Genomic DNA, 21,705 nt, shown 5'->3' with positions numbered 1-21,705 from the left:
GAAAACAGAAAAACCAGAACCAGATAACTGAATAAATACACGAGCAGTTTTGCGTTGCTACAACAACAACAATTAATAATTTTTACGTTCAATCGGGTCGAATTCTTACACCTCCACCATAAAATATTATGAACTAAAATGTAAATAATATATATATAACAAGTGAGCAAAGGCTATAGTCGAGACGGGGCCGACCATGTGGTACCCTACACCACTACCCCTGTACATATGGTTTTCACTGGTAAACACTTCTTTTAGGGAATATAATCCGACTACCACAAAAAACAATTTGCCTCTTTCTCTCTGGGACCCCCATAAGCAACCAAACTTTCGTGACCATCCGATCAAAATTACGACCTGTAGCTTGATTGCAAAAAATGGAAGAATTGGATGCATTACCGACTATTGTGGTATCTCCCTTGTTTGACCACCTTCGCCAACCTGCTTTACGCCAATGTAAAGGTAATATTTTCTTCTTCCATTGACAGGTTTTGCCGTTGGAATACCCCTACTAAAAGCCAATATATTCACAAAGAATAAAACTTTGAATTTGTCTCCAAATGAGTTTTTGTCCATTCCGACCCCTAAATATTATCCGACCATCATTAAAATCAGTAGGCTTCTTCCTCTGTGGGACCCCCATTAACCCCTAAAATTTCGTGACGATCCGATCAAAATTGCATCCTGTGGCGTGATTACAAAATAATCGGAAAATGGGATGCATTATCGACTATTGCCATATCTCTGCTATTTGACCACCTACGACAACCTAATTTACATCGCTATAAAGGTGATATTTTTTTCTTTCCTTGCCAGGTTTTGCTTTTGATATACCTCTTAAAGAAACAGAGATATTGGCTTTGAAATAAAACGTTGACCTTTCTCCAAATAAGTGTTTGCCCATTCCGACCCCTGAATATTATCCGACCATCATCAGAATCAATAGTCTTCTTTCCCTTTGGGACCCCCATTAACCCCCAAAATTTCGTGACGATCCGATCAAAATTGCGACCTGTAGCGTGATTACAAAAAAATCGGAAAATGGGATACATTATCTACTATTGCCACATCTCTGCTATTTGACCACCTACGACAACCTACTTCACATCATTGTAAAGGTGATATTTTCTACTTTCCTGGCCAGGTTTTGCTTTTGATATTCCTCTTAAAGAAGCAGAGATATGGGCTTTGAAATAAAATGTTGACTTTTCTCCAAATAAGTATTTGCCCATTCCGACCCCTAAATATAATCCGACCATCACCAAAATCAATAGGCTTCTTCATCTGTGAGACCCCCATTAACCCTCAAATTTTCGTGACGATCTGATCAAAATTGCGACCTGTAGCGTGATTTCCAAAAAAAAAATAGACAAATGGGATGTATTACCGACTATTGCGATATCTCCGTTATTTGGTTACCTACGCCGACCTAGTTTGCATCGTTGTAAAGACGGGATCTTCTACTTTCATAGTCAGGCTTTGCTTTTGGAAAATTTTCAACCAAAGCTGTGATATTCGTCAATATAATTAAAATCGCAAAAATGAAAATTTGGGTTTTATTTGCGACTATTGTGATATCTTCGTTGTTTGATCACCTACGAGCACCTACATACATCATTCGAAAGGTGATATTCTCTGCTTTCATTGTCAGGTTTTGCTTTTGGTATACCCCATATAGAAGCTGAGATATTCGCTTTGGAAAAAAACATTGTCTTTTTATCCACCTAAGTTTTTTGCCCTTTCCGACCCCTAAACATAAGCCGACCATCACCAAAATCAATAGGCTTCTTCCCCTCCGGGACCCCCATCAACATCCAAAATTTCGTGACGATCCGATCAAAATTGCGACCTGTAGCGTGATTACAAGGTTTAGATGGACCGACGGACAGACGGACGGACGGACGGACGGACTGACGGACGGACGGACACACATAGCCAGATCGACTCATCTCGTCGAGACATTCATTTTGGTATATACAAGTATGGGTCTACGACCATTATTTCGATGCGTTACAAACTTTTTGGCCAAAACCAACTTATAATACCCTCCCCACATAGTGGTGTAGGGTATAAAAATGTCTTCAATCGGGCGGTATTTTTAGATGGGAGCTACATCAAATGTTGAAAATTTTTAGGGGGAAAAGTTGTGTGTAGGCAGAACGGTCCAAAAATGTAGCTAATCTCTTAAAAATATCGGAAATCGGGAGGTACAGTTATATGGGGGCTATACCGGAATATGGAAATACGTTGGTAATTTTTTGTGGGGAAGTTTCGTGGCTGCAGAGAAACCCATATGAACGCCCTACCTAAACATGGACCTATGTTGACAATTTTTGGTGAAAAAGATTCGTGATTGCAGGGAACCTCAAATAAGAAATTACGTGTAGGTGGTTCAGTCTAAAAATGTAGCCTAACCCCTAAAAATACCGAAAATCGGCAGTTACCGTTATATGGGGGCTATACCAGAACATGGACCTAGGTTGACAATTCTTGGTGTAGAAGTTTTGCGACAGCAGGGAATTTCAAATGTCAAATCACGGGGAGTTCAGTCAAAAAATGTAGCTGAAACCTTCAAAATACCGAAAAGCGCGAGGGACTGCTCTATGGGGGCTATAGCAAAACATGCACCTATGTTTAAAATTTTTGATGGAGAAGTTTCGTGACTGCAGGTAATCTCAAATGTCAAATTACGGATAGTTCAGTAAAAAGTGTAGTTAAAGTCCTCAGAATCCCTAAAATCGGAAGGTATATGGGGGCTATACCAATACCTGGACATATATAGCCTACCTTCGAACTTGTCTATGGAAAAACGACATTCGGCTGTAAAAATAAAGCGTTCTAGCTCAATCATTGTTTAGGGTATAATAACGGGTTAAAAGTCTAATCAGTATGAAGTTGCTAATTACAATAATTTGTTACAAAAAAAAAACATATTACGTAACAATGAATTCGTATTGTATGTTTCGCATTCCAATAATTTTAATCTGCATTTTCTTTGTTTCAATTCAACCAAAACTGTGGGGATAACAGTTCATTAATTAAACACTAATCCTTTAAAACCACTTAAGCAACAAGAACAGTATTAATGACCTTTGCTCTTTGCTTGTACTTCTTCTTTAATTTATCATCCCTTAGATTGGCCCTATCGCAATATACTCAGTCAAGCGGTATTGGAGTTGCAAGAACAGGGCGTATTGGCCAAAATGAAAACCAAATGGTGGCAAGAGAAACGTGGCGGTGGTGCTTGTGCGGTAAGTTTCGGGTTTCTTTTTGTTAATTAAGCTCTTTGCTGTCTCTGTTTTTGTGTGTGTCTTCTCTTCTTTTCTTCTTCGTTTCTAAACTTTTAACAGGAATTAAAAAAACAGAAAAGTTTCTGTTTGATTTCCATTTTTGCATCGATAATATGTTTTGCTAAAAATTTAAAGCGTAATTCTTTCATTCTGAATGAAAAACAATAACCAAATTTTTAAATCTAAGGCTGGAACATCGGAAAGTGGCGCTGTGGCCTTGGAATTTAGCAATTTGGGTGGTGTTTTCTTGGTGACAATTGTGGGCTGCGTATTTGGCATGTTCGTCTCCTTTTTGGAAATGTTAATTGGTGTGAAACAGCGTTGTGATGAAAATAAGGTAGTGTTCGTGCGAAAGGTTATTTTTTATGCTTCTGCCGCCCATTGTTCCCAAAAATTTTTGTCAAAGGGGACAGTTGTTGTTGTTGATTGTTGTCCTTTATTACTATAACACCTGGCTTATTTTTTATTGTCTTTAGCCTAAAGCACATTTGTTGATTTTATTATTTATACCTTTTGTATTTTATAAATTCAGTCCTGTTTGCTATGTTGACCACACCACTTGCACTTATGTAAATAAATGTCCACCAACATTTCTCTGCAAAAAGCTTGTATGGACAAGTTAAGCTAAATTTAAACATAAAATTAACAAACGATATAATGTTTGTAAGTACATACACGTGTACCTATAATTTTAGGGATTTGGCAAGGTTTCAAGAGACTTTCAACGAGTATACCTTATACCGCGTGCTGAGTGGATATAAAGTTTATTACAGAAGGGTAGTTGAACATAATTTTTGGTTATAGCCTCAACAATAGCTCCAATTAATCTAATACTCTATACCACTACTTATACTATATATTTACAGATAACGGTTACGGTTGGAAATACTTTGCGAAATCCTTTACACTACAATCATCTAGCAAATAATTACATTGTGCGACAACAACAAAAAATGACAAGGAAATCTGATTATGAAAATAGAGCAAAGTAACCAAAGTAGGCGGGGCAAGTTCCGCCCGCTTCCAGTTTTTTTCGAAATATTCGAGTTAAGATATTATGGAATCCTTGCAGTTCAGGTATATAGTGTTTTTGGCAACTTAACAGATGAGAATGTGGGCAATATTTTTGTTAACAATTTTAACCCTCATGCGGTTCATCAAAGGGGTCTTTTTGGTCCTTTTTTTGAAAATCTTTCAAAAACACCTTTAAAATGTGATCATATCAAATGCAAATATTCTACAAAATTGTTCGTCATAAAATTTTACTATAGGTCTCAAAATACACCAAATCTGTAAATTCTATCTAATCGCCAGAAATCTCTAAAAATTAAAAACACGTTTAGGGTTAAAGTCGGACTTCAAACATAGTTTTAGAGAGATGACGCCAAAGACAGAAATATTTTTCGTCAAATTTCAGTATGAGTCACCAAAGAAATGTAATGTCTATTTACATAATATGTCATAAAAATAACAGTATCAATTTTGCTGACAAAACATGCAAATATTTCCCAATTTTTTATGCAATTTTTGTCCTTCTTTTTCGAGTTGATACATGAAAGTAATATGAAAATTGGTTCTAGAGGAAAAGTGTCAAAAGATGAAAAATTCTACACACAATTTCACTATGATAAATTCCGTAAATATTACCAAAGCAGGAGTTACTCATATCATTGTATTATTATAGACCACGTAAAATCGTGCAAAGTCCATGATTTATCTTGGTCCCTCTCTCATCTCAAGTGGACACTGACCTCCCTGTGGTGACACCTGGGTTAGCTGCCATTAACATCCATAAGAACCTTAAAAAATTGGGTTTGGGCGCCGGGTTAGTAACCCTCACCTAGAAAAAAAAGCAGCCTACTATGAAAAAACAAAAGAAAAGAAAAACAAATTCCTCTAAAGTCGACCCGCAAACGTTTTAAGGACCATGATCTGCGAATGTTCACACTCTTTACAGAGAAGGTGCAGTTTACGCATTGGCACTTGAAAAGTACAAGGCCGACACTACTGGCATACAGGAAATACGATGGATTGGGAAAGGCGTCACAACAACACCTAAAGGTGACGCACTGTATTATAGCTGCCATGACACAAAGCATGAGTTTGGTTGCGAATTTGTAGTTAGTCGGAGGCTAAAACGCCTGGTCTCCGGCATCACACCAGTGAATGAAAGACTTGCTACAATTCGAATAAAAGCAAAATTCTTCAACATCAGCTTTATTTGCGCTCATGCTCCAACTGAAGACAAGGACGAACAGACCAATAATATATGTTATGCGCGCTTAGAAGAAACATATGACCGTTGTCCTGCCCACGACATTAAAATTATTCCATGTGATTTTAATGCCAAAATTGGAAAGGAAAATATCTTTGCCCCAACAGTCGGAAAATGCAGTCTCCACAATGAAACATCTGACAATCGTTTGAAGCTGATAGACTTCGCAGCGGCAACAAACATGGTAGTTATCAGCACCAGATTTAAACATCTGGACATCCATAAGGGCACCTGGCTGTCTCCAGATCAGAAAACAAGAAATCAAATTGATCACGTTGTGATATATGGAAGACATTCATCGAGCGTGTTGGATATGTGTTCGTTCCGAGGAGCAAACATAGACTCGGACCACTACCTTGTTGCAGCAAAGGTACGCACCCGGTTAATCGTAGCAAACAAAGTACGAACAGACACAACACGAAAGTTAGACATCGGTAAGCTGCAATCACAACAGATAGCCACAGCATATTCCACTCAACTAGCCCAATTGCTTAATCAAAGCACTCCTCATCCCGATAACATATCAGCGTAATGGTAAAGCATTGCCCATTCCATGTAAACAGCCGCAAGGCAAGGAATCCATGGTATGATCAGGAGTGTCGTGCTGCTACCGAAGAGAAAAATGCGGCATTTAAGGCTGCTTTAAAATCCGTAGCAACGCGTAGCGTACGAGAGAGGTATCGGGAGAAAAGGAGTGCAGGAAAAAGAGAGAGAGAGAGAGAGATGGAAAAGCGGGAGTGCGAAAAAATCGAGATGTACCGGAGCCAGAATAAAGTCCGAAAACTCTACCAAAGAGTGAAGCATCAAACTGATGGCTTTGGTACAGGCACCTCCTCCTGTAGAGACCAGCAAGGTAATTTGGTACAGATAGTGTGCTCAGGATATGGGAAGAGTATTTTGCCAAACTGCTGATATCCGATAGTAGCGAAGACGGCGAAGATACCACAGATCCAACCCCAGAAGATGGTATTGATTGTATACCGCCCAGCCAAGATGGGGTAAAGACAGCAATAAACCAGCTGAAGAATAATAAGGCAGCAGGAGCCGATGGCTTACCAGCTGAGCTGTTCAAAACCGGAGGCGACATGCTGATAAGGTGTATTCATCAGCTAGTTAGCACCATCTGGCAGGAAGAACGAGTACCCGACGATTGGAACCTGAGTATCCTGTGCCCCGTCTACAAGAAAGGAGAAAAGACTGTATGCTCTAACTATAGGGGCATAAGCCTATGGTCAACGAGATAATTGGGCCATACCAATGCGGCTTTAGACCTGGCAAGTCCACCATTGACCAGATATTTACCCTGCGGCAAATCCTGGAGAAGACTTAACAGATGCAGGTCGACACCTACCACCTTTTTGTCGATTATAAAGCAGCCTTCGATAGCCCAATACGTTTAAAGGTATTCCAAGCCATGTCTGAATTTGGTATCTTTAGTTTTGTACTAAAAGAGGTTTCAGGCAAGGAGACAGCCTTTCGCGAGATCTCTTCAAAATCCTGCTGGAAGAATTGGCACAATCTACACCAATAGCCACATGTTACTTGCTTATGCTAATGATATAGACATCATGGGACAATCAGTAAAATAAGTAACTGATGCCTTTATGAAGGTCGAAGGAGAATCTGCTAAAGTAGGTCTGGTGGTAAACGGCGTGAAGATCAAGTTGATGGTGTCGACGCGCAATGCGTCCATTGAGCTCTGACCAACTGTTGAAGTTGGTTCCTATAATTTTGAGGTAGTAAAAGAACCCGCTAAAAAGGCGTATCAATACGGGCCGCTTGGGTGTGCACACAGAATTGGCAGGCCAAGTAATAGATGGCTCCAACAAGTGGATGAAGAAATGAAAAAGCGCGGTATTCCAGAAAGCGAAGCAATAATCAGAGAGAAATGGAGATTTTTTCTTAGTTCGGCCTATGGAACAAACGTTCTGTAATGAGCCAGCTAAGTAAGTAAGTGGTCACAACAATTCTCTACCAAAAATTGTCTATATAAGTCTATATAGGTCAATGTTTTGGTATAGCCCCAAAATAAAGGTAACTCCCGAGTTTTTTGAATTTTGAGGGTTTTGTTAAAACTACCCGTAATTTGAAATTTTTTGTTCCAAGCAGTCATGAACTTGGTAACACCTAAGAAAATACCAATCAGCCAATCTTGCACAGAATTTTCACTGCTAGAATATTTTTTGTCCCATTTCGCGAATACCTAAAAAAAACCTAGAAATGCGAACTTTGATCGCGATTTTTTAAAAAATCCATCCAGCGATTGTTTTTGATTTTTTCTCATCTATAAACATTGCTGTTTCAGAATCCGCAAAAAACTCCCAGGTGTAAGCGGTTTTCATTTAAAGTTAGTTAAGGTGCACTGTGCACAACATTCTAATATAAGGAGGCGATACAATCAATCCATTGTCCTAATTTGAACTTCTATATCTCAATAACGGTAAAAACAACGAAGATATCATACTAATCAATCTTGTAGAGCATTTTCTTGGCTACAACATTTTCTTTAGTTCCATTTCGATAGTTTTCAAGCAAAATCGTGAAACCCTAAAAAACCCTTAAAACTGTCAACATAAATCTCGATTTATTTAAAAAGAGCTCCGGCGATTTTTTTGTTTTTTGATTTTTGCTATTATGAACATTGTAGTTTCAGAATCCGCAAAAACTTCCCAGGTGTAAGCACCTTCCCTTTAAAGTGGCTTCAAGAGCACCCTTATGTGGTGAGATGACGATTTTTCTTATTTTCAAGTAAATATACTTTTCTAGTGTTTTCATTGGAAATGAGAAAAGACTAATCAGCACTAAGTTTGGTACTACTAGCCTTGTTATATTATTCATCATTATTTCACCAAACTGGTTTAGTTCCCCTACCTGGATATGTTAATATAAAATACTTCTCATAACAATCCCGAGGAACACTCGTGAGATCTTCAAGTTGCCTTGAACTTCACACAGCCTTGAACAAGTTAGAGAGTTGAATTTCTCCAGTCCTTCTGGGGTTGCTATGAAGCAATTGCCTTCTACATCTTTAACGGACATGAAAGGGTTGTCTGTTGTCCAAATAAGAGTACTCCTTCGATACCCCTAGTCCGATATAGACTAACCCTTCATATTTGTAAGAGTGAGGTCTAACACCTCCTTTCTTTCCCCTATTGCACACTCGCAGATTATTATTAATGCCGGTTTATTTGCACCATGCAAAGACCATGCCTCCTACGTTTATCACCGAGACTCCGCAATACGACCAACCCGAAATACAACTCTCAATTACAATCCATAATCTTATTACATCCTTATCGGAACTTAGAAAGTCATGGTACAGCCCTCCAATACCATGATTAAGACTTGGTAACTAAGCGTACCACTCGTTGAGGCGCCCAGGCATCAACTAGGCTCCGTTCTATTACAGTTGCTACCCTGACTGCAAACCTGAAAAACCGATGGGCACGTATTCGCTTAACACCTCAGTGTTATCTCCTACCTAAAAATATATGTCCTACCCTTTTTAGGTAGGACATCCGCACCTGAGTTCTACTTTGAAATATTCAGTACACCTTGTTGGTTCGCGACAAGAACCCTCCTCCTGTCTCAACCTGATAATCAAAGAATATTCCATTTTTGAACTCCAATTTTAATCCATGGAATCGCTAAGAAGAAAAATAAGAAAACTCTTCCCCCTGTAGAACCCCGTAGAACCTACCATGCCAAGATACCAAATTGTTGCTCCCGCTTTTCTTATTCACATATTGCCTTATATAATACACAGATATACCATATGTATGCAAATTTAATGAAGGTTATACATCATGCCCATATTATACACCTACTGTTTTATCTTTAATCCTATTTAAAGCCCTGACCATGGTGTTTTGCACAGGTTTATTATAAAATTGTATTTCCTTTTTTGTTTCAAATGCTTAACCGCTAAAAATATAAAATTACCAAAGGTGAACATTATGCCACACAAATACACCTTTTACACACACACACCAGTGTATACCAAACTACATGCCAGGTTTATTTTTACAGCTGAACGCACAGTGGCTTTGGGTTCAACTGACCATTTAGGTCACATACACCTTTACTAAGAAACTGAATGAAATGTCCTAAGCATAAAATCACTTCCAACAGAACACACAGAGAAAAAAAACAGCACCATTACTACCAATATCACACCAATGTTGCCCATCAACACCGAAAACCCAACCAATCCACCACCCTTTACCTCGAGCAGTTTAACTTTCGGTGAATATTTCATCACCCTTGCGTTAAGAAACGAAACAAACAAAATGTGTCCTTTTTGTGGCAGAAAAACATTTCGGCTTACAAATTTGTTGGCGAAATACACACATACGCAAAAACCCTTTACTTCTTCTCCTACCATCTACCATTTGTAATATACATACATAAATACAAACCATATTATCCCTTCCCCCAAACAAACCTTTTTATACCCTACACCACTATGTGGAGAGGGTATTATAAGTTGGTTTTGGCCAAAAAGTTTGTAACGCATCGAAATAATGGTCGTAGACCCATACTTATATATATCAAAATGAATGTCTCGACGAGCTGAGTCGATCTGGCTATGTGTGTCCGTCCGTCCGTCCGTCCGTCCGTCCGTCCGTCTGTCCGTCTGTCCGTCTGTCCATCTAAACCTTGTAATCACGCTACAGGCCGCAATTATGATCGGATCGCCACGAAATTTTGGATGTTGATGGGGGTCCCGGAGGGGAAGAAGCCTATTGATTTTGGTGATGGTCGGATAATATTTAGGGGTCGGAAAGGGCAAAAAACTTAGGTGGATAAAAAGACAAAACTTTTTTCCAAAGCCAATATCTCAGCTTCTATATGGGGTATACCAAAAGCAAAACCTGGCAATGAAAGCAGAAAATATCACCTTTCTAATGATGTAAAGTAGGTGCTCGTAGGTGATCAAACAACGAAGATATCGCAATAGTAGCAAATAAAACCCCAATTTTCATTTTTGCGATTTTAATTATATTGACAAATATCACAGCTTTGGTTGAACATTTTCCAAAAGCAAAGCCTGACTATGAAAGTTGAAGATCCCGTCTTTACAATGATGCAAACTAGGTCGGCGTAGGTAACCAAATAACGGAGATATAGCAATAGTCGGTAATACATCCCATTTTTCTATTTTTTTGGAAATCACGCTACAGGTCGCAATATTGATCGGATCGTCACGAAAATTTCAAGGTTAATGGGGGTCTCACAGATGAAGAAGCATATTGAATTTGGTGATGGTCGGATAATATTTAGGGGTCGGAATGGGCAAACACTTATTTGGAGAAAAGTCAACATTTTATTTTAAAGCCAATATCTCTGTTTCTTTAAGAGGTATATCAAAAGCAAAACCTGGAAAGGAAAGTAGAAAATATCACCTTTACAACGGTGTAAAGCAGGTTGTCGTAGGTGGTCAAATAGCAAAGATATGGAAATAGCCGATAATGCATCCCATTTTCCGATTTTTTGTAATCACGCTACAGGTCGCAATTTTGATCGGATTGTCACGAAATTTTGGGGGTTAATGGGGGTCCCAAAAAGAAAGAAGCCTATTGATTTTTATGATGATCGGATAATATTCAGGGGTCGGAATGGGCAAACACTTATTTGGACAAAGGTCAACGTTTTATTTCAAAGCCAATATCTCTGTTTATTTAAGAGGTATATCAAAAGCAAAATCTGGCAAGGAAAGTAGAAAATATCACCTTTACGGCGATGTAAATTAGGTTGTCATAGGTGGTCAAATAGCAGAGATATGGCAATAGTCGATAATGCATCCGATTTCCGATTTTTTTGTAATCACGCCACAGGTCGCAATTTTGATCGGATCGTCACGAAGGTTTAGGGGTTAATGGGGGTCCCACAGAGGAAGAAGCCTACTGATTTTAATGATGGTCGGATAATATTCAGGGGTCGGAATGGGCAAACACTTATTTGGAGAAAAGTCAACATTTTATTTCAAAGCCAATATCTCTGTTTCTTTAAGAGGTATATCAAAAGCAAAACCTGGAAAGGAAAGTAGAAAATATCACCTTTACAACGGTGTAAAGCAGGTTGTCGTAGGTGGTCAAATAGCAAAGATATGGCAATAGCCGATAATGCATCCCATTTTCCGATTTTTTGTAATCACGCTACAGGTCGCAATTTTGATCGGATTGTCACGAAATTTTGGGGGTTAATGGGGGTCCCACAGAGGAAGAAGCCTACTGATTTTAATGATGGTCGGATAATATTCAGGGGTCGGAATGGGCAAACACTTATTTTGAGAAAGTTCAACGTTTTATTTCAAAGCGAATATCTCTGTTTCTTTAAGAGGTATATCAAAAGCAAAATCTGGCAAGGAAAGTATAAAATATCACCTTTACGACGATGTAAATTAGGTTGTCATAGGTGGTCAAATAGCAGAGATATGGCAATAGTCGATAATGCATCCGATTTCCGATTTTTTTGTAATCACGCCACAGGTCGCAATTTTAATCGGATCGTCACGAAGTTGATGCGGGTCCCACATAGGAAGAAGCCTATTGATTTTGGTGATAGCCGGATAATATTTAGGGGTCGGAATGGGGAAAAACTCATTTGGAGACAAATTTAAAGTTTTATTCTTTGTGAATATATTGGCTTCTTGTAGGGATATTCCAACGACAAAGCCTGTCAATGGAAGAAGAAAATATTACCTTTACATTGGTGAAAAACAGGTTGGCGAAGGTGGTCAAACAAGGGAGATACCACAATAGTCGGTAATGCATCCAATTCTTCCATTTTTTTGCAATCAAGCTACAGGTCGTAATTTTGATAGGATGGTCACGAAATTTTGGTTGCTTATGGGGGTCCTAGAGACAAAGAGGCATATTATTTTTGGTGGTAGTCGGTTTATATTCCCTAAAAGAAATGTTTACCAGTGAAAAGCTTATGCACAGGGGTAGTGGTGTAGGGTATCACATGGTCGGCCCCGTCCCGACTATAGCCTTTGCTCACTTGTTTCTTATGCAAATATTTCCGCTTCTAGTAGGAGTATTCCAAAAGGAAAGCCTGCCAATGGAAGAAGAAAAGATGTCCTTTATATTGACGACAAGTATGTTGGCGTAAGTAGGCAAACAACCGAGATATCGCAAAATATATTATAAAATATAATATATCCAATTTTTCCATTTTTTGTAATCACGCTACAGGTTAGAATTTTGATCGGATAGTCACGTATTTTTGGGGGTTGATGGGGGCCCCACAGAGGAAGATGCCTATTGATTTTGGTGATAGTCGGATAGTATTTAGGGATCGGAATGGGGAAAAACTCATGTGGAGACAAATTCAAAATTTTATTCTTTGTGAATATATCGATTTCTAGTAGGGTTATTTCAACGGTGAAGCCTGTCAATGGAAGAAGAAAATATTACCTGTACATTGGTGTAAAGTAGGTTGGCGAAGGTGGTCAAAAAAGGGATATACCATAATAGTCGGTAATGCATCCAATTCTTCCATTCTACAGGTCGAATATTTGATCAGATGGTCACAAAATTTTGGTTGCTTATGGGGGTCCCAGAGAGAAAGAGGCATATGTTTTTGATTAAAAGCCAAAATATGCTTGGTGGTAGTCGGATTGTGTTCCCTAAAGTAAATGTTTACCAGTGAGAAGCTTATGCACAGGGGAAGTGGTGTAGGGCATCACATGGTCGGCCCCGTCCCGACTATAGCCTTTGCTCACTTGTTTTGTTTTGGATTTCCATTTACAGGATAAAGAAGCTGACGGTGCAGAAGAACTGGGTATGCCCAATGTGGGCGGCATATATTTTGTCCTACTTATCGGTTGTGTTGCCGCCACTTGCTTTGGGATTTTGGAATGGATTTGCCATATTTATTCGACCTCGCGCCAATACAAGGTATCAACTGATACGGACACAATATCTTATCTCTATCGCAGTTCTTATTTACATATGTATTTGTATATCGCTGCTCGCGTCTATTGTCTCTGTACTGTTGTTATTTGTGTCTTCGCCTATGTCTTCTCTACTTTTGCCCAGTACTTTCTCTGTGTGTAACCGTCTTACAGCGTTTTTAACTTGCAGCTATTGTGAAACTGTAATATTAACAATAATTTTCTTCAAGAAACTAACGTTCATCCTAAAAAGAATTTGTATATGTTTTTCTGTAAATAAACCGCCAAAAACTGAATATTTTTTATAGAGAATTTCACAAAATTCCCACATGTATCGATAACACATTTTATAACTTGTAAATCTTGCTAAAAATATAACTGCGAACATATGTATGTGGGTTATTGTGTACAATACCTTTCTTGTTTCGTAGATTTTTCAAAGATTCAGATAATGATGCCTAGAAATCTTGCAGAGAGAAAACAAACGTTCAGTGTGTTCCAATCCACATGCATTTCCTGGGTATCGTGCCATCAATTCGGGTCCAATATGAATTGAGGCGGCTGCATCGTTCGGATCTTAGCTAAAACCACTCGTGTTTGCCTTGCCAGTTGGCGTTCTTCTGCTGCGACGGATGAGGGATAATCTCCCAGTACGACAGTCACACTGCGAAATTCAAGCCTGCCTTATAGGCTGGTTGATTCAGAGGTTCTCGTTGATACCTTTGGACCCCTCTCTAAAGATCATGAAGATCTACCCTGACGTGCCTGGGTGTGGGATGCCTGTCCACTAGATCGTAATGCTGCGCGCGATAGTTTAAATCGTTTTTTTCCTGGCCAAAACTCTTTAAGTTTTGAACGGTAAACATATTTTTATAATTTTTGTTCGACATATAACACTTTCAGCTTTCCGATGCATCAAAAACGACCAAATTTGGTCTAATAGTTACAGGGGAATTTAAGGTCTAAGTTAAAATTTTGAGTTTTTTCATATTTTGTATCGGAACATGGTTTTGATCATGGTATAAGTAAAGAGGTAGATTTAAATGAAAAAAATCTATAGAACCCTTGTTTTTCTTGAATCAAAGATGTCAATATTATAAGATAGGAAAAGTCAATTGTGAAAAATTAACTGTAGAGGGGGTTAACCTCTGTTGCTACGACATCATAGCAACATTCTGTTAAACGAAAACTGTTATTCATTGGAATATTGACAAGAAAAACATTAAAACTCAAGTTTGACGGCATTCACTTTTGATTTTTTATTAAGTAAACAATAAAAAAAGTAAAGAAATAAATTTCAGCCACAAAACACAACGTTAATGTTTTCTGCCGCGAGAAATGAGAATCAAAAACGATTGGCATTGCTGTTATCAATTCCAGTGAGTTGTGTAGCCATCTGTAACCAACATGTGGAACTATTAGCATATGTTTTTGGAAAATGCATTTGTTCGGGTCTTTATTGCTATGCGTCTTTGCTTGAATTCCTAAAACTTCAAAATAAAAGCAACAAGTGGGTTTGTTTACAATGCATTTTTTGAGCATTTTATAAAAAACGCGAAAAATGAATGAAGAGTTAAGTTTTCTCCACATAATCGAGTTGTGAATATGATAAACCGACTGTTTCAATGCAAATCTCACCAATTTCTTCCATACAAATGGTTTAAAAACAATTTTAAAGATCATTGAATTCGATTGTTTTTAAAATTGTTTGGCATATTATTCAAACACCACACATACATACACAGTTTGTTTATATTGTTTTGAAGTTTTAGGCATACTCGAATGAAAAAATTTAAATTGACATAAAGCTTTGGCTAACCTTTCTTATTAAACCATGGTTTTGATTTTTTTTTTTCAAAAAATTTAAAATTTATTCAAAACTTAAAAAAATACTCCTTGGGTTTTTACAAAACTCATATATTTAAAAACATGTCAATTGGTGTAAAAAATTCTGTATTAAATATGTGAAACGGTATGGAAAACAAGTAAAAAAGAATCAGTCGGCTTTGCCGACATAGATATACACCCTCAGCCCATGTGAATTGCAACACTTTTTGGACATTTGAACTTGCCGACAAAAACATGGAGTTCAAAAGTATTGCTGAGGAGGTACTTAATGAAATGGACCGACGTAGTGCATTATCGAAGTGGATCTTATTTTGGGAGTCATATCTTTTCGATAGATATCGCGTCCACTATGCATTTCAGTGGGTCATCGTATAACTTTTGCCAGGAAGTATGCATTTCCAAAGGAGTTTCGAACAGACCCTAAACTGCACTTGGACACAAATATTGAACTTTTTTGGGGGGAGGTATCCTAAGGAGAGGGCCGATATGGGCCATTTAAGAAGTTTAACTAAATTTAGACAAAATGTTAAGAGATCGAAAGTTTGGACCAATTTGGTTAATGCGTTCAGGAGACATAGTGCATACCATTTTAGTGTCATTTTAATACCCTACACCACTATGTGGTAAGGGGTATTATGTGTTAGTGCATTTGTATGTAACATACAAAAGGAAGCGAGATAGACCCATAGTTCCTTCTAGGGATATACATAGAATCACTTTCTGAGTCGATTTATACATGTCCGTCCGTCCGTTTGCAACATACAGGTCGCATTTGTTGACCGATTTCGCTGAAAATTGGGGAATACCATTTTTTTAGCCGTCGGAAGATCAAGTTCGAAGATGGGCTATATCGGTTCAAGTTTTGGTATAGCCCCTATATAACGGTACCTCCCGATTTAAGGTATTTTAAGGATCTTAGCCGCATTTGTTGCCCAAACCAGCTGAAATTTTACATTTGAGGTTCCCAATGGCCGCGAAAAAAACTTTTACCGTCGTTATCGAGGCAGCGAATTATAGTTGCTTCAACAAAAAATCAATGCGATTCGGAAGCAAGTGAACTTATCCGAAATTTTGTGCGATAGGTACCCGAAGGAGTGCCCCTGATGAAACTTGTACCGTCGAAAGGGGGGCAGTGAATACAAGTTGTTGAAACAAAAACCAAGGCGATTGAGAGCAGGTCCTAATCTGAACTAATTCTCATCCGAAATTTTGTGTGGGATGTACCCGAAGGAGTGGACCGATTGAGTCCATATTGGAACCTCATCTAAGTCTGGTAGAAATTTCACGATGTGTAAAGTTTGGATTAAATCGGTTCCTCCCTTCAAAAGTTATGGTGCTCACAAATTTTCCGAACATACCCTCGTTAGCATAAATGCTGAAACAAATTTTTATACCCTCCACCATTCATATTATGGAGGGTATAATTAAATTTGTCATTCCGTTTGTTACACATCGAACTATTCATCGGAGACCCTATAAATTATATATATTCTTGATCAAGGTAAAATTCTAAGTCGATATAACCATGTCCGTCTGTCCGTCCGTCAGTCTGTTGAAATCAAGATACAGCCCGCAATTTTTAAGATAGAGCTTTGTAATTTGGTATAGAAATTTATATGATTCCTAGGATGTTCTGTATTGCTAATGGACTATATCGGTCCACGTTTTGATATAGCCCCCATAGAACGGTACCACCCGATTTTCGTTATTCTGAGGTTTGTGACGTCAATATCCCACCGAAATGACTGAAATTTGTTATTTAGTCTTCCATGGGGTTATAAAATCTTCCAGAAGAGAATTATCAGTACAGGTCCACGTCTTTCTATATCCCCGTACCTCTTGATTTTCGGTATTTTTAAGGTTTTACCCACATTATCTTACCGAAATATCGGAAGTTTAGTATTCTCTGAGTCTAAAAACTTTCCCCCAGAAATTTGTCGGTATAGATCGAAGTTTTTTATAGCCCCCATAGAACGGTACCTCCCGAAGTTCGGTATTTTGAAGGTTGTGGCCGCAATAATCCACCGAAGTGACTGAAATTTGGTATTTAGTCTTCTTCATAAACGAAAGTAAACTATTTGTTCCATTTTACTTCAATACAACTCATGGTGGAGGGTATAACAAGTTCGGCCCGGCCGAACTTAACGCCTTTCTTACTTGTTTCCCATGTAACTTCAGTAAATTTAAAAAACGAACGGGTTCGAACCTTCGACTTTCCTTTCTCACTTGCAAAAATCATCGGTCATTAAGCTCGACTCCAACGAGAAATTAATTAAAAATAGCCAGCTACTTGAGAGCCTTGTTTCTTCTTCTGATCTTGTCCCAAATAGCTGTGGCTTGCACGGACAACTTAAACATGCTGTCCACCAAATATCTTGGGTTGTAAGTGGTCGGAATCAGGGCACTATCTACTAATATGTTCAGTGAGAGCCTCATATCAGTCGTTCAGGTAGCCAACAGTGTGACAATGGATTCAGAACGAACATTTTCATATTTCATGTATATCAACGGCTATAGGACTCGACGCCAAGATTATACAATCATCCGCATACATTACGTTCTTTATGCCGTCTGGGTGTAGAATTTCAGAAAGGTAGAGGTTAAACAGTTTCGGAGGCAATACCCGCCTTGGGGGAACTCTCTGTTTTACTATATCTACGGGTTTTAGACTTCTTAACTCTAAATTCTAAAACAACTGGCGTCCACACATATATGTAGTTGATTATCCAACGTTTCAAACACTTCTGGGAGGAAGTCTTCTCTATATCCTCGAACAGCTTTGCATGATTGACGGTATCGAAATCATTCGATAAGTCAAGAGCCACCATAAATAATTGTTCGGTAGCACGACCTACACTGGTTCAGTTCTCGACTGATATGTGTGGTTATGGCATGCAATGCTGTTGAAGTGCTGTGCATTTAACGTAATCCATGCTGATGTTGGGCAACTAACTGCAGGCGACAAGATTGAGATCGACCTGTACGATTCACCTCATTGTCTGGCTTTAGTAGCGGGACCACCCTGCCAACTTTCCAGGCTTCCGGTACAATATAGGTGGCTAACAATAGATTGAGGACACTTGTTAAATACTCAATACTGGCTTAACTAGATGAATCATGGGTTGAGTATTTACCATTGAGATTCCGTATGGGCCCAACGCTTTGGAAGATTTCGCTTTTCGTAAAGTGTGGTAATACCTCCTCGGCTGGGAGGGCTCTTTTACGGCTTAGCACATTCTCGGGTAGCTCTATAAACTGCAGGTTAAAATAAAACATGCACCTCTTACACAGTTATGAGCACAAATATGTGTTTGTGTTAGTATAGCATACTGTAGTTGTTGTTACCTACCTCAAAATTGTAGATACCAACTTCCACAGTTGGCCTGATTTCCAACCCATTTCAGCAGATTCCTTTTCGACTTTTTTCAAGGTATCACTTACTTCTTTAACTGATTGAGCCATGATGAAAATTTCATCGGCATAAGCAAGTAACATGGGGCTTTCTGTGTATATTGTGCCATTTCTTTCCAGCAAAATTTTTGTAAGCATATGTCATTACTTCATGCATTACCGTGTAATGAGTGCTCATTACACTCCGCATTATCAGGCAGTACATATATAATGGTTTACACATAACTAATTACTTCCTTACTTACTACTTACTTAATAAGTAATGAGTACGGTGGCACAGAGCTAGTGTGTCCGACTACAAATCCTAGCGTTGTGTGTTCAAAGCTCACCGTCGGCATGGGTGGTTTTTATTCACAAAATTACGAAAAAATGTTGATGCACATGGATGTGTTAAACAACTCTTAACTGTTCTTTCCCAGTTTAACTGAACTGTCGTGTTGCAAAACTGAATGAGCTTTGCGGGAACACAAAATTCAGACATGGCTCGGAATACCTTTGTGCATACAGGGCTATCGAAGGTAGCTTTATAATCATACAACAAGATGGTAAGTGTCGATCTGCATCTCTTGGGACTTTTCAAGAATTTGCCGCAATGTAAATATGTGGTCAATGTTGATTTGTCTGGTATAAAGCCGATTTTTTCATTTACCATAGCTTTATTCCTTCACACAATATCCCAGAAAATATATTATACAATAGAGAACAGACTTATGGCGCTAAAGTTTGAGGACACAGCCTTATCTCCTTTCTTGTAGACGGGGCATAGTATAATCACTTTCCTCTTCTGATGTTACGTCGTTTTTACCAAAGCCATCAGTTTGATATACAGACTTTATTCTGGCTCCTGTACAACTGGATTTTTTCATACCGGAAAAACGATTCTCCTTTTCACAAGATTGTAGAGAGAGTCGACACTCCTGGTGATACCATGGGTTCCTTGGTGGAGACCTCTGGGATCCAAGTATAAATTCTGCCGTTATTTGCATGGAGTGGGCAATACTTTGCCACTGCGCTGATATATTATTCGAACGAGGAGACCTTTCATTAAGCAATTCAGCCAGTTGAGTGGCATAGGCTATATGTTCATACCTTATTTGTAACTTTTTAATTAATTGAATTAATAGAGCTAATTTGTAACGTTTAATCAAGTACCCTGGGTTGTTGTTGTAACAGCATATGAAAGGCACTGGTGTTACTTTATAGGGTTTGGTAACGCAGTTTAAAAGATGCAGTGTGTCATGCGGACATATGCCGCATGCTGAGCAGATGTTGTGATCGGTGTAGGAATTTAGATAGCTGCACCATCCCGAGCGTAGTTGGGAAAAAATACTCTGGTTTGTCATGGAAGCTGCCTCTCCTTAGCTGTATAGATGGAGATGTTCACACAATAGTTGCTTATGACATATGCGACTGCATCTGTGTCAATGCTATTCAAACCTGATTGATAGGCTGATCTAGGATGGCTCTGAGGGTAATACCAGAGCAGGTACTACAATGAGAACATGTCATTCTTTGACTGTACTGGAAGAATATTGTCTCCTCAAATAGACGGTCCACTGAAGACAATAGGAGGCACCTTGATGCAGTTCTGAAGCGTTTTATGTGGTCAACAAGATTTTTTTATTTGCACCCCAAGTGCTGCCGGCTTGGGACTTAAAGACCTTGTTCCTACATCTCAGTCTGTCACTGATAGCTGTGATATGATCAGACGACGTTTGCATGCTGTCGAAAACGACCCTTAGAATCTTGTGGTAGTTAGAGGCCGAATATTGCCACTAAACTCATGGCTCGCTTCTGCAGTTCATGTGGTAAACAGTGTGACGCCCGGACTCTTTATAGAACAGGTACAGGTTACACACTAACGGAAGTACAGACATGGTAGTAAAAGGTCTATACTACCTGCTTTCCATTGTAATAGAAAGGTTACCGGTTGTTGTAAAATCTTTTAGATATCTCTCTTTAAAAATCTTCTTAAGACATTCTTTAAATCCTTTAAAAATCTTCTTAGGAAATCCACGATTACAATTGTGATAGTAACTCAAAAATAATCTTAACAATTTACTAATTTCCTATTTTATGTTTGTGTAAATAATTCGCTTAATCCCTTTATGTAATAGCCCATATATAGAAAAACACATAAAAACATGTTATCCTTTCACGTACAAACTACACGCACACGCTCAATGTAAAAAATACGACCAAGTAACACACACGCCACACTATGCAATGCTATGCAGTTGCTTCAAGCCTTGTACTTGATTTGTAATGCGGCCATTTTTATTTTATATTTTTTAATAATATTTCACTAAAGATTTTATTATAAACTAATTCATTTCCCTTTACATCGTCAAAGGTACCCTTCAAAGCTGAATTAATGGATGAAATACGTTTCGTTATGAAATGTTCGGGCAATACAAAACCAGCTAAATATCCAAAAACTTCTAGCTCCAAATCTTCGGCTGTTTCGAAACGTTCATCAACCTCTTTGTCTGCCAATTCATTGGCAACCGACGATCAACAATTACATAAACGTAAATCAATTAAGTAAATTGTAAACACATACACAATTTTACAAGAAATTGTTAAAAAGCAAACGATATTGAGTAAAAACAACAAATAAATTTAATGCTTTTTTATTTTATTTTTTTTTTATTTAGAATAAAATAAAAATGTAAAAATATGCTACCAAATACTGGGTTTATGTTAAATAACTCATCAGCACCTTTCTTAATAAACTCCACTTTTATGGTTAATGTCGTCCTACAAACATATCGTCCACGATTTTATGCATATACAGATGTTTCTTGCCTAAATGTATTGTTAAAAGTTCTAGCATGGACTAATGTATTTATAGACGAAGGATTACTCAATTTCTCTGCGGTCAAGTAACTCAAACCCGAAAACTCAAAAAAGTTCGAAGATGATTTTTGGGGAAAATGACAATATTTTCTTGGATATTTATATCTGAAAATATAGTTCCC

The 21,705-nt window shown here is 38.3% G+C and overlaps 1 protein-coding gene across 2 annotated transcripts in view; it reads left to right on the top strand.

Annotated features, from left to right (window-relative positions):
- Grik (glutamate ionotropic receptor kainate) overlaps positions 1-21,414 on the top strand; it is an 87,843-nt gene extending 66,429 nt beyond the window's left edge. The window contains exons 13-15 of one of the 2 annotated variants that reach the window (XM_073959784.1): positions 3,136-3,251; positions 3,478-3,627; positions 21,078-21,414. In XM_073959784.1, the coding sequence (XP_073815885.1) occupies positions 3,136-3,251; positions 3,478-3,627; positions 21,078-21,272 (461 nt within the window). In that variant the 3' untranslated portion in view covers positions 21,273-21,414. Of the gene's footprint in view, positions 1-3,135; positions 3,252-3,477; positions 3,628-13,322; positions 13,470-21,077 lie in introns of both variants that reach the window. The other variant, XM_073959785.1, reaches the window with a different exon arrangement.
- The last annotated feature ends 291 nt before the right edge of the window (positions 21,415-21,705 follow it).

This window comes from Musca autumnalis, unplaced genomic scaffold (assembly GCF_047663935.1).
Source record: "Musca autumnalis isolate F117 unplaced genomic scaffold, ASM4766393v1 scaffold_1, whole genome shotgun sequence".
Lineage (NCBI taxonomy): Eukaryota > Metazoa > Arthropoda > Insecta > Diptera > Muscidae > Musca > Musca autumnalis.
The sequence above is the reverse complement of the archived record's forward strand: the minus strand, read 5'-3'. Positions and strand labels throughout refer to the sequence as shown.